The sequence below is a fragment of the Megascapheus bottae genome, chromosome 13 (assembly GCF_031878675.1).
Source record: "Megascapheus bottae isolate mThoBot1 chromosome 13, mThoBot2.hap1, whole genome shotgun sequence".
Taxonomy (NCBI): Eukaryota; Metazoa; Chordata; class Mammalia; order Rodentia; family Geomyidae; genus Megascapheus; species Megascapheus bottae.
In genome coordinates, this window is record NC_143521.1 from 17,105,285 (window position 1) to 17,120,231 (window position 14,947).

At 39.6% G+C, this 14,947-nt stretch overlaps 2 protein-coding genes across 4 annotated transcripts in view; one reads left to right on the forward strand and one right to left on the reverse strand.

The window, feature by feature from the left end:
- Art3 (ADP-ribosyltransferase 3 (inactive)) overlaps positions 1-14,947 on the reverse strand; it is a 67,061-nt gene extending 52,114 nt beyond the window's left edge. The window contains exon 1 of one of the 3 annotated variants that reach the window (XM_090343409.1): positions 14,818-14,947. The gene's annotated coding sequence lies outside the window, so the exon portion shown is untranslated. The remainder of the gene's footprint in view (positions 1-14,817) is intronic. The other 2 variants (XM_090343407.1, XM_090343406.1) reach the window with 2 other exon arrangements.
- Positions 6,774-8,434, forward strand: Cxcl10 (C-X-C motif chemokine ligand 10). The gene is made up of 4 exons (XM_090344020.1): positions 6,774-6,878; positions 7,371-7,497; positions 7,705-7,791; positions 8,198-8,434. The coding sequence occupies exons 1-4, from the start codon at positions 6,818-6,820 to the stop codon at positions 8,211-8,213; spliced, it is 291 nt and encodes a 96-aa protein (XP_090200146.1). The 5' UTR covers positions 6,774-6,817; the 3' UTR covers positions 8,214-8,434.

Consider the following 14,947-nt stretch of genomic DNA (forward strand, 5'->3'; position numbering starts at 1 on the left):
ATTACTCCCTAGCAGTCTCTATTCTAGACATATTCAATTATGTACAATTTCTATAATGTTTTCAATTGGAAAAGCTCTTCTTATTCATCCACTTCTTCAATACTTACTTATCTCTAAGACTTAGCACAAGAGTTACTCACTATCCAAAAAAAAAATTACTCACTATCATGCTTTCCTGAGGCAACCCAAATATATATACTCCGGTGGGTTCTCTGGGTTTTTTTTGTCAAATATATGCTTTTATTTGTGGGTAAAAGAATCTCACAGGTGACTTTTTCATTGTTATTAGCATATACTGAACATAATGAATTTCATGGTGACATTTTCATACATGCATATGTTTTTTTTATCACAATTACCCCATTACCCTCAGGTTCCTCTATCTTCCCCTACTCCATTTCCTCATCTCAAACAATCCCCCTGCCCTTTCATTACTTCTTAAAAGACATCTAGATTCACACAGAAGAGAAAATGTGGTATTTGTCTTTCTGAATCCGGCTTAATTTATGAATTTTGCTTAACATGATGATCTCCACTTCAATCCATTTTATTTGCCAATAACATGATTTTGTCCTTGTTTAAGCCTGAATAAAATTCCATTGTATATGTATACATTTTCTTCATCTATTCACCCATTCATGAGTACTATGCTGATTCCAGAACATTTGTGACTATAAACATGGATATGGTATGACCCTGAATAGATCCCTACTTAACATGGCAGCAAAAAGGGCATGCTTTAAGATGTATCCACACAGAAGCCAGTCTCAATTCACCCACATATGACTATAAGAATCACCATCTGGGGCCAGGAGTTTGGCCTAATGGTAGAGTGCTTGCTTAGCATGCACAAAGACCGGGGTTTGATTCCTTGGTACCACATACATAGAAAAAAATCAGAAGTAGTGCTGTGGTTCAAGTGATCGAGCTCTAGCCTTGAGAAAGTCCAAGAGCAGTGCTCAGGCCCTGACTGGCAAAAAAAAAAAAAAGGAAGAAATGAACAACAACAAAAAAGAACCATCCACCTTATCAGCACCCATTTTGCCCCCTGCTCAGGCTGGCAAATGAAATGAGACACGTGTAACTCAAAAATGCACAATCTGATATTACCACATGCTGTCAGCAGATGGAACCTTTTGAGAACTGCATCAAAACTACGGAGAAGAAGCTTTGCTTTCCTCTCTTCTACTATTTGCATTATTGTGACCCCACTGAGGGGATTCCCTGTATACACAAATCACTGAAGCCTTCCTGTTCACAATTTAGGCAAATTCTTCTAAGTGTATTTGTTTCCCAGAAAGCATTTTTTTTTCTGGGCCTGTATTTTCAAGCCTTTTAGGCTTGTTTGGTTTGGTCTAATGCCATACTTGTTGGCTTAATGATATATCAAAGGCCAGCAGAAACTGAAACTGAACTGAGAGTTCCTTAACTCCCATTTCTTTCTATCTTAAGCTAGACTTAGGATAAGGAGTACCAGGAAAGCGAATACATAAAAAGTCTTGCATATGGTATCCTTAATATGTGGCTATTAGATCCAAACAGTACAAGAGTGAGGACTCAAAAGTTTCATACCCAGTGCTATGGACATGGTACTGGAAATATAAACACAACTACATAGACATAAAAACTTATGACTCTATAGACATAATGTTTTATTACATAGATTAATATGTATCTATGACATACAAACCCTCAGCCTAATTTTGAATATGTTCTAAAATCTAAGTGCCAGTGATTGTATATAGAGATTCCCTTCTTGAATACTTGTTAAACTTGTCATTTGAAATATGATATATAAAAATCTATGTTAATAAATTCTTTAATAAAAAAGTCTTGCATAGGGGCCGGGAGTTTGGCCTAGTGGTTAAAGTGCTTGCCTAGCATGCATGAAGACCCGGGTTCGATTCCTCGGTACCACATACATAGAAAAAAGCCGGAAGTGGTGCTGAGGCTCAAGTGGTAGAGCTCTAGCCTTGAGAAAGTCCAAGGACAGTGCTCAAGCCCTGAGCCCAAGCCCAGGACTGGCAAAAAAAAAAAAAGTCTTGCATAAATGGAAAGAAATGTAAGTTTTAAAAGGGTTATCGTTTAGGATTTTTTAAGAATTGACTATGGATGAAACAAATAATTTTAGGTTTGCTATTGTCTATGAAAGTTTGATTTTCTTCTGAGTTATTTCCCATGTTGATCCTGTACCTAAGGTTGCTGACGCCTCAAAAATAGGTTTTGATTCAATTCTCCCCAGACAATGAATGGACTAATAATTCATCTTCCCTTTTTCGATCCTGGAAAAGGAATGAGTGGTATACCAGTGCAGTTAATATTTGTCACTTGCAAAGTTCTCATTATAAATGAATAAACTGTTTAATTTACATCTTAGGTTTTCACAGACTTAGTTAATATAATGAACAACTCAAAATATATGCTTACTATGGAAGACAGAGGAACATGGAGTTTCTGAACTTGTAAAGCTTGTCTAGACACTACAGAATCCTAACGAGGTGTTTCTGCCAAGCTAGTATGTTCTGTGCTATTTTTCCCTTCATACTGTTTTTCATGGCATTTCTGTTTGGCATGCACTTTCCACTCCTGGCTACTTTCTCAGTGCAGCTCACATTCAAGGCTCATCTGAAGCCTTTTTCCCTCTAGAGTCTCTTAGTTCTAGTGGTCTTCATAAGTATGTTCATGTCTAAGCCTCCATATTAGTAATTTCCTGAAATGTTTCATGTATTTTAGACTTTCAAATTAGAATGCAAGACCAAGGCCACTAGACCTTATCCTCCCTGATATTCCTGAGATTACCTCTGGTCCCTGTATGAAGTAGAGACAGTTCTCTTTCCTCTTCTAACCCCATCCATGGCAAATAGAATATGCACTGAGGAGGGTTGTGTTCCTTCAGCACACACATGATCACAGATACTGACAATAAGTAGGAATGATGAAGGAACTTTTTTTTGTGGGTTATGGGGCTTGATCTCGGCTGGGTGCAGTCCCTGAGCTATTCAGCTCAAGGCTACTGCCCTAACCCTGGGCCTGGGTGCTATCTCTGAGCTCTATAGCTCAAGGCTACCTACCACCCTACCCTTGAGCCAAGCCCCACTTCCAGTTTTTTTTCTTTTAAGGTTAATTGGAGACAAGAGTCTCAGGTCCTTTTGTGCCCAGGCTGGCTTTGAACCTTGATCCTTAGATCTCAGCCTCCTGAGTAGCTAGGATTACAGGTGTGAGCCACTGGGCCCCGGCCTGATGAAGGAACTTTAATGACACAATACCTTGTATATTTACACCAGAATCCTTTAAATGAAGATTCTCGCTTACAATGAGATGAGAATATCCATATTGTACATACCTAAATCTATGCTAACATCTGGGCAAATGAAAAGCTTTTTTAAATTTAAACCTGGTTTCTAAGTCTAGGGAATGTAACATCCTTGTCGAAATATGGAAATCTGATGGGCCAATACAAATGCTTTTTTAAGAAGTACAACTCTTATTTATGCTACTAAAATTTAAATTTGGATATTCACCCATCCATCTTTCCATTCATCTAATAGTTGAATGCCTCCCAAATGCCAGCGATCCAGCTAGGGATACAGCTTACATTCTAGTGAGATCAGAACAACCCCAGGCAGACAAAACCATGAGATTCTCTACAATTAAACAGCACAAGGATGAAAGTGAAGGTATGGTTCAAGTGGTGTGAGTACTAGCCATTAGCCAGAAAGCTGAGCAAGAGTGCCATGTCTTTAGTTTGAGTTCCAGTACCAGCACATACACATTAAAAAATAATTATTCCAGGATATGTATGCAATGGTTGATAATAATCCAAAACCAGAATCCAATTCAAAATGAGATGTTTTAAGTTAAGAAAAATACTGTCTCCAAAATACTATAAGTGGCTGGATGCAGGTGGCTTATATCTGTAATCCTAGCTACACAGAAGGCTGAGATCTGAGAATCATGGTTCAAGCCAACGCAGGCAGGAAAGTCTGTGAAATTCTTATCGCCAATTTACCACCAAAAATCCAGAAGTGGAGGTAGAGTGCTAATCTTGAGCAAAAAAGCCCAGGGATAGTGCCTAGACACTGAGTTCAAGCCCTAGGGCTAGTTTTTGTTTTTTTTTTTTTAAAGAGTTATTGTAAGGATTAACCAAGTCAGAGTTTATATCACAAGGCACCTAAATAATGTCTGACAGGTAGCTAATGCTATGTAATATTTGATAAAAAATCAATTCAATGAGGACATATTTTATATAATAAAAGGTTTTTAATTGATTGAACCAAGTATATGCCCCACATCTCCTATTTCCATTGCTATAAAGGTGGTATCTTCCAAGACATGAGAAAGGGTATCAATGTATGTGAATTAATGCACCTTCTATCTGGCAAATATAATGTAACCCTTCTATTAATTACAATAAAAATATATGAAAATAATTTAAAAAAGATGGTATCTTGACTGAGAACTTAGATACAAGTAAGACTATTAGTCTATCTCTTGGATTGTTTAACAGTGAACTCTTTTCCACTCATGATGATGAAGTTATTTCTAAAATATTTTGGCATCTTTTTCATAGTCTAGTTTTTATTCTGCATAAGTAAGTATGGGAAGATTCCTCCATTTCCTCATCGTCTCTTAGACTATTCCCTCAGCAGAAGCAAAATCTTTGTGGGTTCTGTCAGACTATTTCATTTCCCTTCTTTCCAGCTTCCCACTGCTAAACCCGCTGACTCACCCAAGTGAAAGCTCAGCTCTTCCAGTTCCTGGAATAGATTACCCTAAGATTTAGCACTCAAGAAACTTCCACTTTCCCCTGGAAGTCAGTCACTGATAACAAAGGTGCATCTGGGATTCCAGCCTTTGTATGCACAGCATTTGCAGGTGTGAGCCACGAGGCTGATCCTGGGATAGAATCACTGCCATTCCTTGCCCTCCCTCTATCTTGTTGTAGCCTATCTGACCATGAACGACTTGTCTTACAATTTTCTAGGTACCAAATATGAACAATTTGAGTCATTTTATCACAGGTAAGGCCTGCATGTTTTCATCATAGATGGCTATTGCCACTGGCTTGCAAAGATCATAACCAATGACCACTTCCAAGTTTAACAAATGTTCTATGATAACAGGTATTGCATATTTCTCCTTGTGCTATCTACTGTAATAATCAACCATGGACTACCTAATGCCAAATGAAACTGTGCTAGTTTAATACTGTTAGCTTTCAGTAGCTGATGAGCTTTTTTCTCCTATATTGGACAGTCTCCTAGAATTAAGCTTCGTATTAAATAAACCCATTTCTTTTATGTCTCAAGCCATTCTCCTCATGACACCTTTTTAACGTATGTGTTTAAAAATTATACATATTTTTATTTTTGCAATAACCTTCTTTTTTTCATATATTTTTTATTGTAATTAGTAAAGGGGTTACATGATATTTGCCAGATAGAAGGTGCATTAATTCACATACATTGATACCCTTTCATATGTCTTGGTACCCATTTTCTTCCCCCCTGCAATAACCTTCTTATAGCCATAAATACTTTTCTCATACCATTCTAGATGTCATCCCAGGAATGACTTTAAGACATGAAATTTAACACACCAGAAATCAGATACCTAAATGGGCAGTGTTTTCTGTCAAAATAGTTTTTTGTGGGCCATGGGGCTTGAACTCTGGGCTTGGCCCTTGTCCCTGAGCTCTTCAGCTCAAGGTTACTTCCCTACCCCTTGAGCCACAGCCCCACTTCCCACTTCTAGTGATTAATTGGAGATAAGAGACTCACAGTCTTTAGTGCCGTGCCAGATTTGAGCCTCAATCCTCAGATCTCAGCCTCCTGAGTAGCTGAGATGAAAGGTGTTAGCCACCACACCTGGCTTCAAAACAGTTTTAAAGATAAAGGCCATGTCCTTGTTCGAATAATGATCTATGCATGGCCAATGGATTTATGCAATCTTTGAAATTTTCTAGTTCTGTACCTTGACTTTTTCTAAGAAGACCAGCCCTACTGCTTTGCTGTACTTAATGAAGATCACTGCCCAGCTACCACCTCTCCTAATCATCACATACACCTTGCTGTTACCTACAAGAAGTGAGAAACTGTCAATTCTGAAGATATTTTAAAATAGCCTCTGGAAAAAAAATCACAAAGTATTGAGAAAGTCCATCATAGTACAAGTAAATACATGACAACTTCTGTATAATCCAATAAGATAAGTAAGTAGATAGCAACTTACTCATTTTATTCTCTTAACCATTTTATCCATTTAAAAAATAAAACAAACTTCTTCATACAGCAACTCCAGGTGCAAATAGCAATGAACAGTACTTCTGATCCTGAAGAGTAAACAATGTAAAATACACCTACGTTTAACTCACTGCTGCAAAGTAAGACAGATTCATGCTTAAACTGTATTTAGGATTATGACTTAAAAGTTAACTTGGCAGTTAATAGGAGATGAAGAGTAAAACTCAAAAGTTCATTTAAAAAGCCATTTCCATGATGCAATAATGTTCTGATTTTCAGGAAACGATTTATGGTTTAGAAAGTGAAACCTAACTCACTCATTGAAGGAAAAAAAAAGGAAGCAGAGGGAAATTCCATAACTCAAAGAACACAATAAATAAAAATAAAACGTGTTTGATTTTGCAATATGAGACTTCCCTGACAGTGGCAGATTTTGCTGAATGGAATGTTATCCAATCAGAGCTGGGGAGGGGGGAGTGCTTTTACAGATAAATACTGCACAGTGGCTCAATGTTTTGTGGGACAATTTTGAAGCCTAACAGCCAAGGACAGAGGAACCTCCCATTCTCAGCAGCATGAACCAAACCAGCATCTTCATTTGCTGCCTTATCATTCTGGGCCTGAGTGGGATTCAAGGTAGGAAATATTTAATTTATAAAATCAGAAGTATGACTGGGTATAAATTCTAAAAATATAGAAATAATGTATGTGTGGCCTTCACTATGCTCCTATAAATGACAGGGAAGTAAGCAGAAGTTCTCTTTTGTCATAGTTCATATGAATGGCTGAAGTGAGAGAAACAGGTACAAAGAGAGAGAGAAAGAAGGGGGAAAAGAACAAAAAAAGATAGACAGCAAAACTGCGAGTGAATAAGAAATGGATAAGAAACAGCTATTTCCTTAGCTAAGCTGAATAACAGAAACAGCACACAGGTGAGGGTATCACTATCAACTTGCAATTCCCTTCTTCCAGATATTCAGCTATCAAATTGTTCAGACCTAGGTTACAAGGGGCTTAAGAGACTAGGTGACAATATGGGATATAGACTCTAAGTTCTATTCAGGCTACTTTAAATGCCTAGAAAGGCGCACTGTGCTAACCTTCCCTCCTCGGCCTGTTTTCCTGCAGGAATTCCTCTCTCTAGAATGGCACGCTGTAGTTGCATCACAATTAGCACTGGACCCATTAAGGCAAAGTCCTTCAAAAAACTTGAAATTATTCCTGAAAGTCAATCTTGTCAACGTGTTGAAATCATGTAAGTAAACTCCTATCTGATGACCACTTCTCTAGCTGTCATGAAATATGTATGAATCACAAAAGATTAGCACAGGGCTTCCGATGACTCTAAAACAAATGTATAATTAAGACAAGTACCTAGGGTTTAAAGTGAACTGTGAACTGTGAAGTGCATGTTTTGTTGTCCCCACATTGTTCTAAATATTTTTACCATTTACTTCTACAGTGCTACTATGAAAAATGGAGAAAAAAGATGCTTGAATCCAGAATCCAAGGCCATCAAGAATTTATTAAAAACCATTAGCAAAGAAAGGTAAGTCTGTTGCTTGCTCTTTAGGAAATGGCAAACTTGGGAAGTTAGGAATATTAGCTCCTTAGATTAAAATCACGTCACATGATGTCCTTTTCTAATGTCATTTATATATACAATGGAGTGCTGTTATGTGATACTTGTTTAAAGGGGCAGCCAATAATTGCAGCCATGATCTAAAACTAGAACTATCCAAGCAGCACTGCCAAATTTCCCCCAGCCCTTTTCTGATACAAAAAAAAAAAAAAAAGTAAGGCCCTATATCTATGACAACTATGTAACTACAGGAAAACGCACTAAACCTTTTACCTTAAGATCTGTGGGTTGCCCCATGAACTCAGTGTGTTTTAAAACAAGACTGAAACAACAGTCTTTGATACCCAACATCCATTATTGTTTCTTCCTACAGGTCTAAAAGATCTTAAAACCAGAGGAGTGAATCACTGCAGTGCAGATACAAATGGACCCTAGAGACACTGTCTCTTCTCATCACTGCCCTTCACCATCAAGACCTCATCATCCCTGGTTTGCAGTTCTCCTAAAAGATGACCATCTACAGTCACCAAATTAGCTGCTACTACTCCTATAGAAAGTAGATGGTTCATCATCCTGAATAAATCCAGTAGTAACTGTATTACTCCATAAACTATGCTTCAGTGCTACATTCTGAGCAAATGTGTTAAGTCCTGATATTCTCCGCACTGGTCTAAGAGTTGCTAGAGGAATTTTTTTGTCCTCCTTAGGTTTAGAATCGACTCTCAAATGAAACTAAAAGGTTTACAACCAAAGCAATAATACAATCTGCTTTTTAAAAAGCATCTTTATTTCACTGGCTTCTCCTTCCAGGGGACCCAAGTTGGTTCAGTGCTTATATACAGATAATTCCAAATGCACCAGGTAGCTAGAAATGTGTGTAAATATTTAGTGAAAGATTGTACAAAGTAGAATTCTTAGGTCTACTTTTCTTACAGTATTTTCATTTTATACAGACTAACCTATGTATTTAGATTTTATTTGAATAACGAAGTTTTCAATTCTACATATAGTTTTAAATACTAAGACAAATGTGCTGACAGTTATTTAAGTGTGTAAATATTAAGAAGAAAATAAAAATATCGAAAAATGAAAAAATAAAGTAATTATTAACTAAAATGTGGAATCGTGCTATTTACTGGGGCATTTATTTCCTGATCTCCTGGCTGGAAGGCCTCTCATATAAAATTCCTACATGATTGATGTGGCTTAAGGGAACTTGTTCTGAACTTCAGTCTCCACAGCCAAGTTTCTAGAAGACATTTTCATGAGTATTCCAAAAAAATCGCCTTCAATTCCTTTCTCTTCCTTGATCTTCTCTTCAATTTTATTTCCTAGTGTAAATGCACCATCCTCCATTCAGATCCCAAACCAGAAACATGAAGCAATTCTATACTATTTCTCCCTTACGTCCACATTCAGTGATTCAGAAGATATCTTTAATACAACTAGTTGGCAAACTTTTAGTGCCTAGAATATACAATTCCAATGGGATATATGTGAATATATATATATATATTCAACAGCAGAAAAATAGGGAATAGAAATGAATGAAATTTTCACAGAAAGGCATAAACTTCTAATACGAAAAGACGCTCAGCTTCATTAGTTTTTTTGTTTGTTTGTCGGTCATAGGGCTTGAACTAGGCCTGGGCATTGTCCCTGAGGTCTTCAGCTCAAGACTATCACCCTACCATTGAGCCAAGCCCCACTTCCCATTTTCTAGAGATTAACTGGAGATAAAGTCTTAGGTCCTTTTGTGCCAGCGCTGATTTTGAACAGATCTCAGCCTCCTGAGTAGTTAGGATTACAGGCGTGAGCCGCCCTGCCTGGCTGCTCAGCTTCATCTATAATTAAGAAAATATACACTCAAATCTTTATACAAAGCTTAGCACCTGGGCTCACAGGTGGCTCACAACAGTAATCCTAGCCACTCAGAAGGCTCAGCTACTAATCTTGAGGGCCCTTTATATGTAAAGAATAGCTTGTTTTCTATTGTCAGGATTTTTTTTTGCCGGTCCTGGGGCTTGAACTCAGGGCCTGGGCACTGTCCTTGGGCTTTCTCAAGGCTAGTGCTCTACCACTTGAGCCACAGTACCACTTTTGGCTTTTTCTGTATATGTGGTACAAAGGAATAGAACCCAGGACTTTGTGTGTGCATGCTAGGCAAGCACTTTACCACTAGGCCACATTTCTGGGCCCAGGACTCTATCACTGGGTTGTGAAACTTTGACCATTACGTATCTCAGTGTGTCTGAGTTTCTCCTGCTTGAAGTTCACTGAAGTATTTTTTTACATATGTAGATCTGTATCTCTCATCAGATTTAGGAAGTTTAGGGTAATTATTTTTGTGAATGTGCTTTCTATTTTCCTCTTGTCCTTTCAGGAACTCACAAATATATACATACTGATCCACCTGATGATATCTCACAGAAGGTTTGGTTTATTTTCATTAGTTTTTCTGCTTCTCACACTCAGTAATTTCAATTATCCCATCTTTCAAATTTGCATAGTCTTCCTTCTGATTGTTCAAAACTCTTATTGATTTTTCTTCATCCAGTATTCAGTTTTTATCATTTTCAAATCTAGAAATTTCTTCTTAGCTCTTTGGTATCCTTTACCTCTTCACACATATTTAAGACAAATGGTCTGACATCTTTGTGTAGTAAAGTCAATGTCTAGGCTTCCTCAAAGTGATAGGGACTTCATTCTAACTTAATTATTTTCTTAAAGGCCCCAACTCCAAATACAGCCACATTCTGAAAGCACTAATGATTATAACTGCAAGTCAAGGATTTTGAGGGGACACAATTCACCCTACATTTTTTTTTCCAAAAAGTTTTTTTGACAGTCATAGGGCTTGAACTCTGGGCCTGCCCGCGCACTATCTCTAAACTCTTCAGCTTAAGGCTAGTGTTCTACTACTTGAGCCACAGCACCACCTCTGGTTTTCAGGTGGTTAACTGGAGATAAGAGTCTCACAGACTTTTGTGCCTGGACTGGCTTTGAGCCATATTCCTTATATCTCAGCCTCCTGAGTAGCTAGGATTACAGGCATAAGCCAACAGCTGAACTAAAATTCCATATTTTTTTTTGCCAGCCCTGGGCCTTGAACTCAGGACCTGAGCACTGTCCTTGTGCTTTCTCAGCCGCTAGCACTCTATCACTTGAGCCACAGCACCTCTTCTGGCTTTTTCTGTATATGTGGTGCCAAGGACTTGAACCCAGGTCTTCATGCATGCAAGGCAAGCACTTACTACTTGTCCAAACTCTGGCTCCTAAAATTCAGTGTTTCGTGGGTCATGGGACTTGAAGTCTGGAGAAGCACTGTCCCTGAGCTCTTCAGCTCAAGGCTACTGCCCTACCCCTGAGCCACAGCCCCACTTCCTGTTTTCTAGTGATTAATTGGAGAGAAGAGACTCACCATCTTTAGTGCCTGGGCTGGCTTTCAACAGAGATACGCAGCTCTCAGCCTCCGGAGTGGCTAGGATTACAAGCATGAGCCATTGCGGCCAGCTTAAAATTCCACTTTTTTAAGTAACAAGGTAACAAAATGAAAGCAGATGTTTGACTTAAGAATGGATTCACTTTCCTCCAGACCAGTGGCTCACACCTGTAATCCTCGCTACTCAAGAGGCTGAGACAGGAGGACAGCAGTTCAAAGCCAGCCTGGGCACTAAGGAACAAGAGATGGTTATCTCTAATTAACCACTAAAAAACCAGAAGTGGCACTGTGGCTCAAGGGGTGATAGCTTTGAGCTGAAGAGTTCAGGGGCAATGCCCAGGGCCCAGAGTTCAAGTCCCATTACTGATAAAAAAAATGGATTCACTTTCTATTCAAGATAGGCAAAGAATTAGCATTTATTTTAATGTTTCACTTTTTTTTTTTTTGCCAGTCCTGGGCTTGAGCTCAGGGCCGGAGAACTGTTCTTGGGCTTTCTCAAGGCTAGAGCTCTACCATTTCCGGCTTTTTTCTATGTATGTGGTAGGGAGGAATCGAACCTGGGTCTCCGTGCATGCTAGGCAAGCACTCTACCACTAGGCCAAACTCCCGGGCCCTAATGTTTCACTTTAAACACAGTTACCAGGATAAAATATTGTGAAAGGGACAGAGACATCGTATTCATGTACCTTTTATAGAATATTGTTATAATTCTTTCATTTTAGTATTGCTTTTATTATTTTATGGGGGCTAATTCTAAATAAAACCATGGATATATGCATGTATGTCTAGTTAAAAAAAACAAAACAGTGTTTGGTACTACCCATAATCTCAGGCATCCACTAGAAGTCTTAGAGTATCTTTCGCACTTGACAATTGATCTTGAGACAGTAGACTGACTATGTAAGTATTAAATCAGCATAAACTAAAACACCAATGTGCACTTAATCTTTCCGGCACATTATTTATCAAAATATTCCAGAAATGTCTTTATCTTTGTAGTTCCAATGAAGATTAAAATCTTAAGTAAAAATCTTGTTTCTTAAAAAGATCTCACTTGCCAGCACTGATTATTTACTGCTTTGACCAAATGAGCCTAGTACTGCCTGGAACAGGGCCATGCTAAGCCGCATGCTAAGCTAAGGGAGAAGAGTCCTTGGGACCTAAGGTATCATTCACTATCACAAACTTTGAGCAAAAGAAACCCATGGACAGCACCTAGGGCCTGAATTCATGCCCCCAGACCTGGGAGCAGTGGCTATAATCCTAGCTATTCAGAAGGATGAGATCTGTACCTGACAAATGTAACTGTAATCCCACTATACATTCAAATGACAATAAAATACAGTTTTAAAAACTGAGACAAAAATACTCAAGCAAATGCTAATTAAATTGCTGAGCCTGGAAAAATAAAAAAGAAGGTTGAGATCTGAGGACTGTGGTTTGAAGCCAGCCAAAGTAGAAAAGTCCATGAGACTTTATCTCTAATGAACTACACATATATATACACACACACACACACACACACAAGCTGTGGCTCAAGTGGTAGAGCACTAGTCTTCAGAAAAAAATCTCAGGAACAATAACCAGGTCAGGAGTTCAAGCCCCAAGACTGGTATACACACAAACATATACACAACACACACACCACACACACACACACATCTGAACTATGCACACACAATGAATGTTTATATAAAATTAGTTAATAGGTATTGTTCAGTGAAAATACATATACATATAACTGTGTGTATAAATATCTTGTCATTCTCTTGGCTAATATCCTTCAGTGTGTCCTCATTTTGAGATTAAAAGGCCAACTGTCCTCCAATTTAGCTCCATTTTTTAGCCTCATTTCTCACCATTCCCTTATTGTTAGTCACCTGTGCCAAAATGGTTACCGCTTCTGAAATCTGGCATACTTTTTCATGCCTTCTGCTCAAAATAATACATTCCCCTGACTTTCTTCTATCAACAAACTCCAAGTAATTCTCTTTCAGGCCCAATTCAACAGCTGTGATTTGAGCCCAGCAGGCCATGGTTGGGGGCTTTTCTGAACTCAATGGTGAATTACAATCCTTTAACATAGCATTCTTCTGCAGTAATTAATTTACATGCTGCCACTACACAAAACTCTTTGAGGGCAGAAATCATTGCTAGTATTTGTGTTCTCAGTCTAGAATCATAATAAAAGTTGAGGAATGAAACAAATGATATAACACTCAACAAGAGTTTAAATAATGTAGATTTTCTTTTTCTTGTAAAGTAACTTTCAAAAATTAATCTGGGTATTTCAAGCATAAAAATTGCTTTTCACTTTTCAGGACAATTTTTCTTTCAGTTAGGCAGCAGCTGCTTAACGGGTACAGTCACATGCCATCAGACTATAAACTGACTTGCCAAAGTTCACCGAACAAAAATGTTGTTACTGCCAACATTTAGCCACAGCCAAACTATTTGGCTGTATAGGGAGAAAAGATAGTAGGAGAAAAAAACAGAATGTGAAGTTGATGTTTTCTGAGATTTTCAAATGCACCTTTCAGTTCAGAATCTTTTAGTCGTAGTAAAAGGAGGGGAAGTCCACACATTGAGGAATTAAAACAAGGCCTGGGGGGGGGGGAGGTTTCCTTATGAGAAGCTTCCCCTCTCACAAATCAAAAGGAAACTTGTCATTCTTACTATGGCCGAGTCAGTAATGCTGTTGACATAATTAGGCAGATCTCACCGATTTGGTAAATAAAAATGTCGAAGGCTACACAGCACATGCGGTCTTGTGACACTTGAGGGGTTACATCACCAGTCTGTTCCTTGGAGTGTTTCAAGCCAACAGATGATTAAATTCTTATCCACTGGGTAATTAAGCACTGCTCGGTTGATGTCAGCTGTCCTGATGGTGCTTGGCTATCTTCCCAGGACCGCGAGGACCGCCTACAACATCCTCTTAATGGGTTTCTGTTTCTCCTAAAAGCCCTGCTCTTCTCCTCCCCGCTCCCCGCGGGATCCGTGGGATTTTCTCATCCCTTCTGCAGGGTTTGCTCTGCTGCTTCCCCCCCCTCCTCCCCGGTCCAACAGACTTGCCAACTTTCACACCCAGAGGCCTGGGAGGCAAGCAAGCATTCCAAGGCCCACAGGCCTTTATGCTGGGCAAGCCGGGTCCTGGGGTGGGGGGCCCGCAGGTTCCTGGGTTCGCAGCGGCCTCACCTGGAGGAGCCCTTCCCCAGCCATTCCACCAGGAGCCCAGATAACCAGCCCTGCTGGGAAATTGGGAAATAAAGGAGAAGAGCTATCAAGGGGTTCTTACCAAGGCCAACAGCGGCCTTCATCCAGGGTCCCCGGCCCTGCCCTTGCCTGCGGCCTACAGCCGACATGGCGCCCGGGGGGGGAAGCCACCGCCCCCCTGCCGGCCGGGGCCCCCCAGGCTCCAGCAGACACCAAGGAAGAACGAACAGGGCTGGGGCCTTCAACTCCCAGCCAAAGGAGGCAGGCTTGGCCTCCTCCTCCCTCCCCTCCCCATCTCCTCTCCCACTGCCCAGGATGGACGCCACCACGTCTACCTTTCCTCACCCAAGAGCTTCTCTCGTCGGGTCAGCGATGGCCGCAGGGACGCCTTGGCGACTACACCCGAGGAGCGAGCGTTGGGAACTGCGGCTGTAACCTCCAATCTGAAGAAGGTTCTGGAAGGAC

Coding starts and splice junctions, on each gene's coding strand:
- Cxcl10 (XM_090344020.1), top strand. CDS start 6,818: ATGAACCAAACCAGCATCTTCATTTGCTGCCTTATCATTCTGGGCCTG. Junction 6,879..7,370: donor GGGCCTGAGTGGGATTCAAG/GTAGGAAATATT, acceptor GTTTTCCTGCAG/GAATTCCTCTCTCTAGAATG. Junction 7,498..7,704: donor TGTCAACGTGTTGAAATCAT/GTAAGTAAACTC, acceptor TTACTTCTACAG/TGCTACTATGAAAAATGGAG.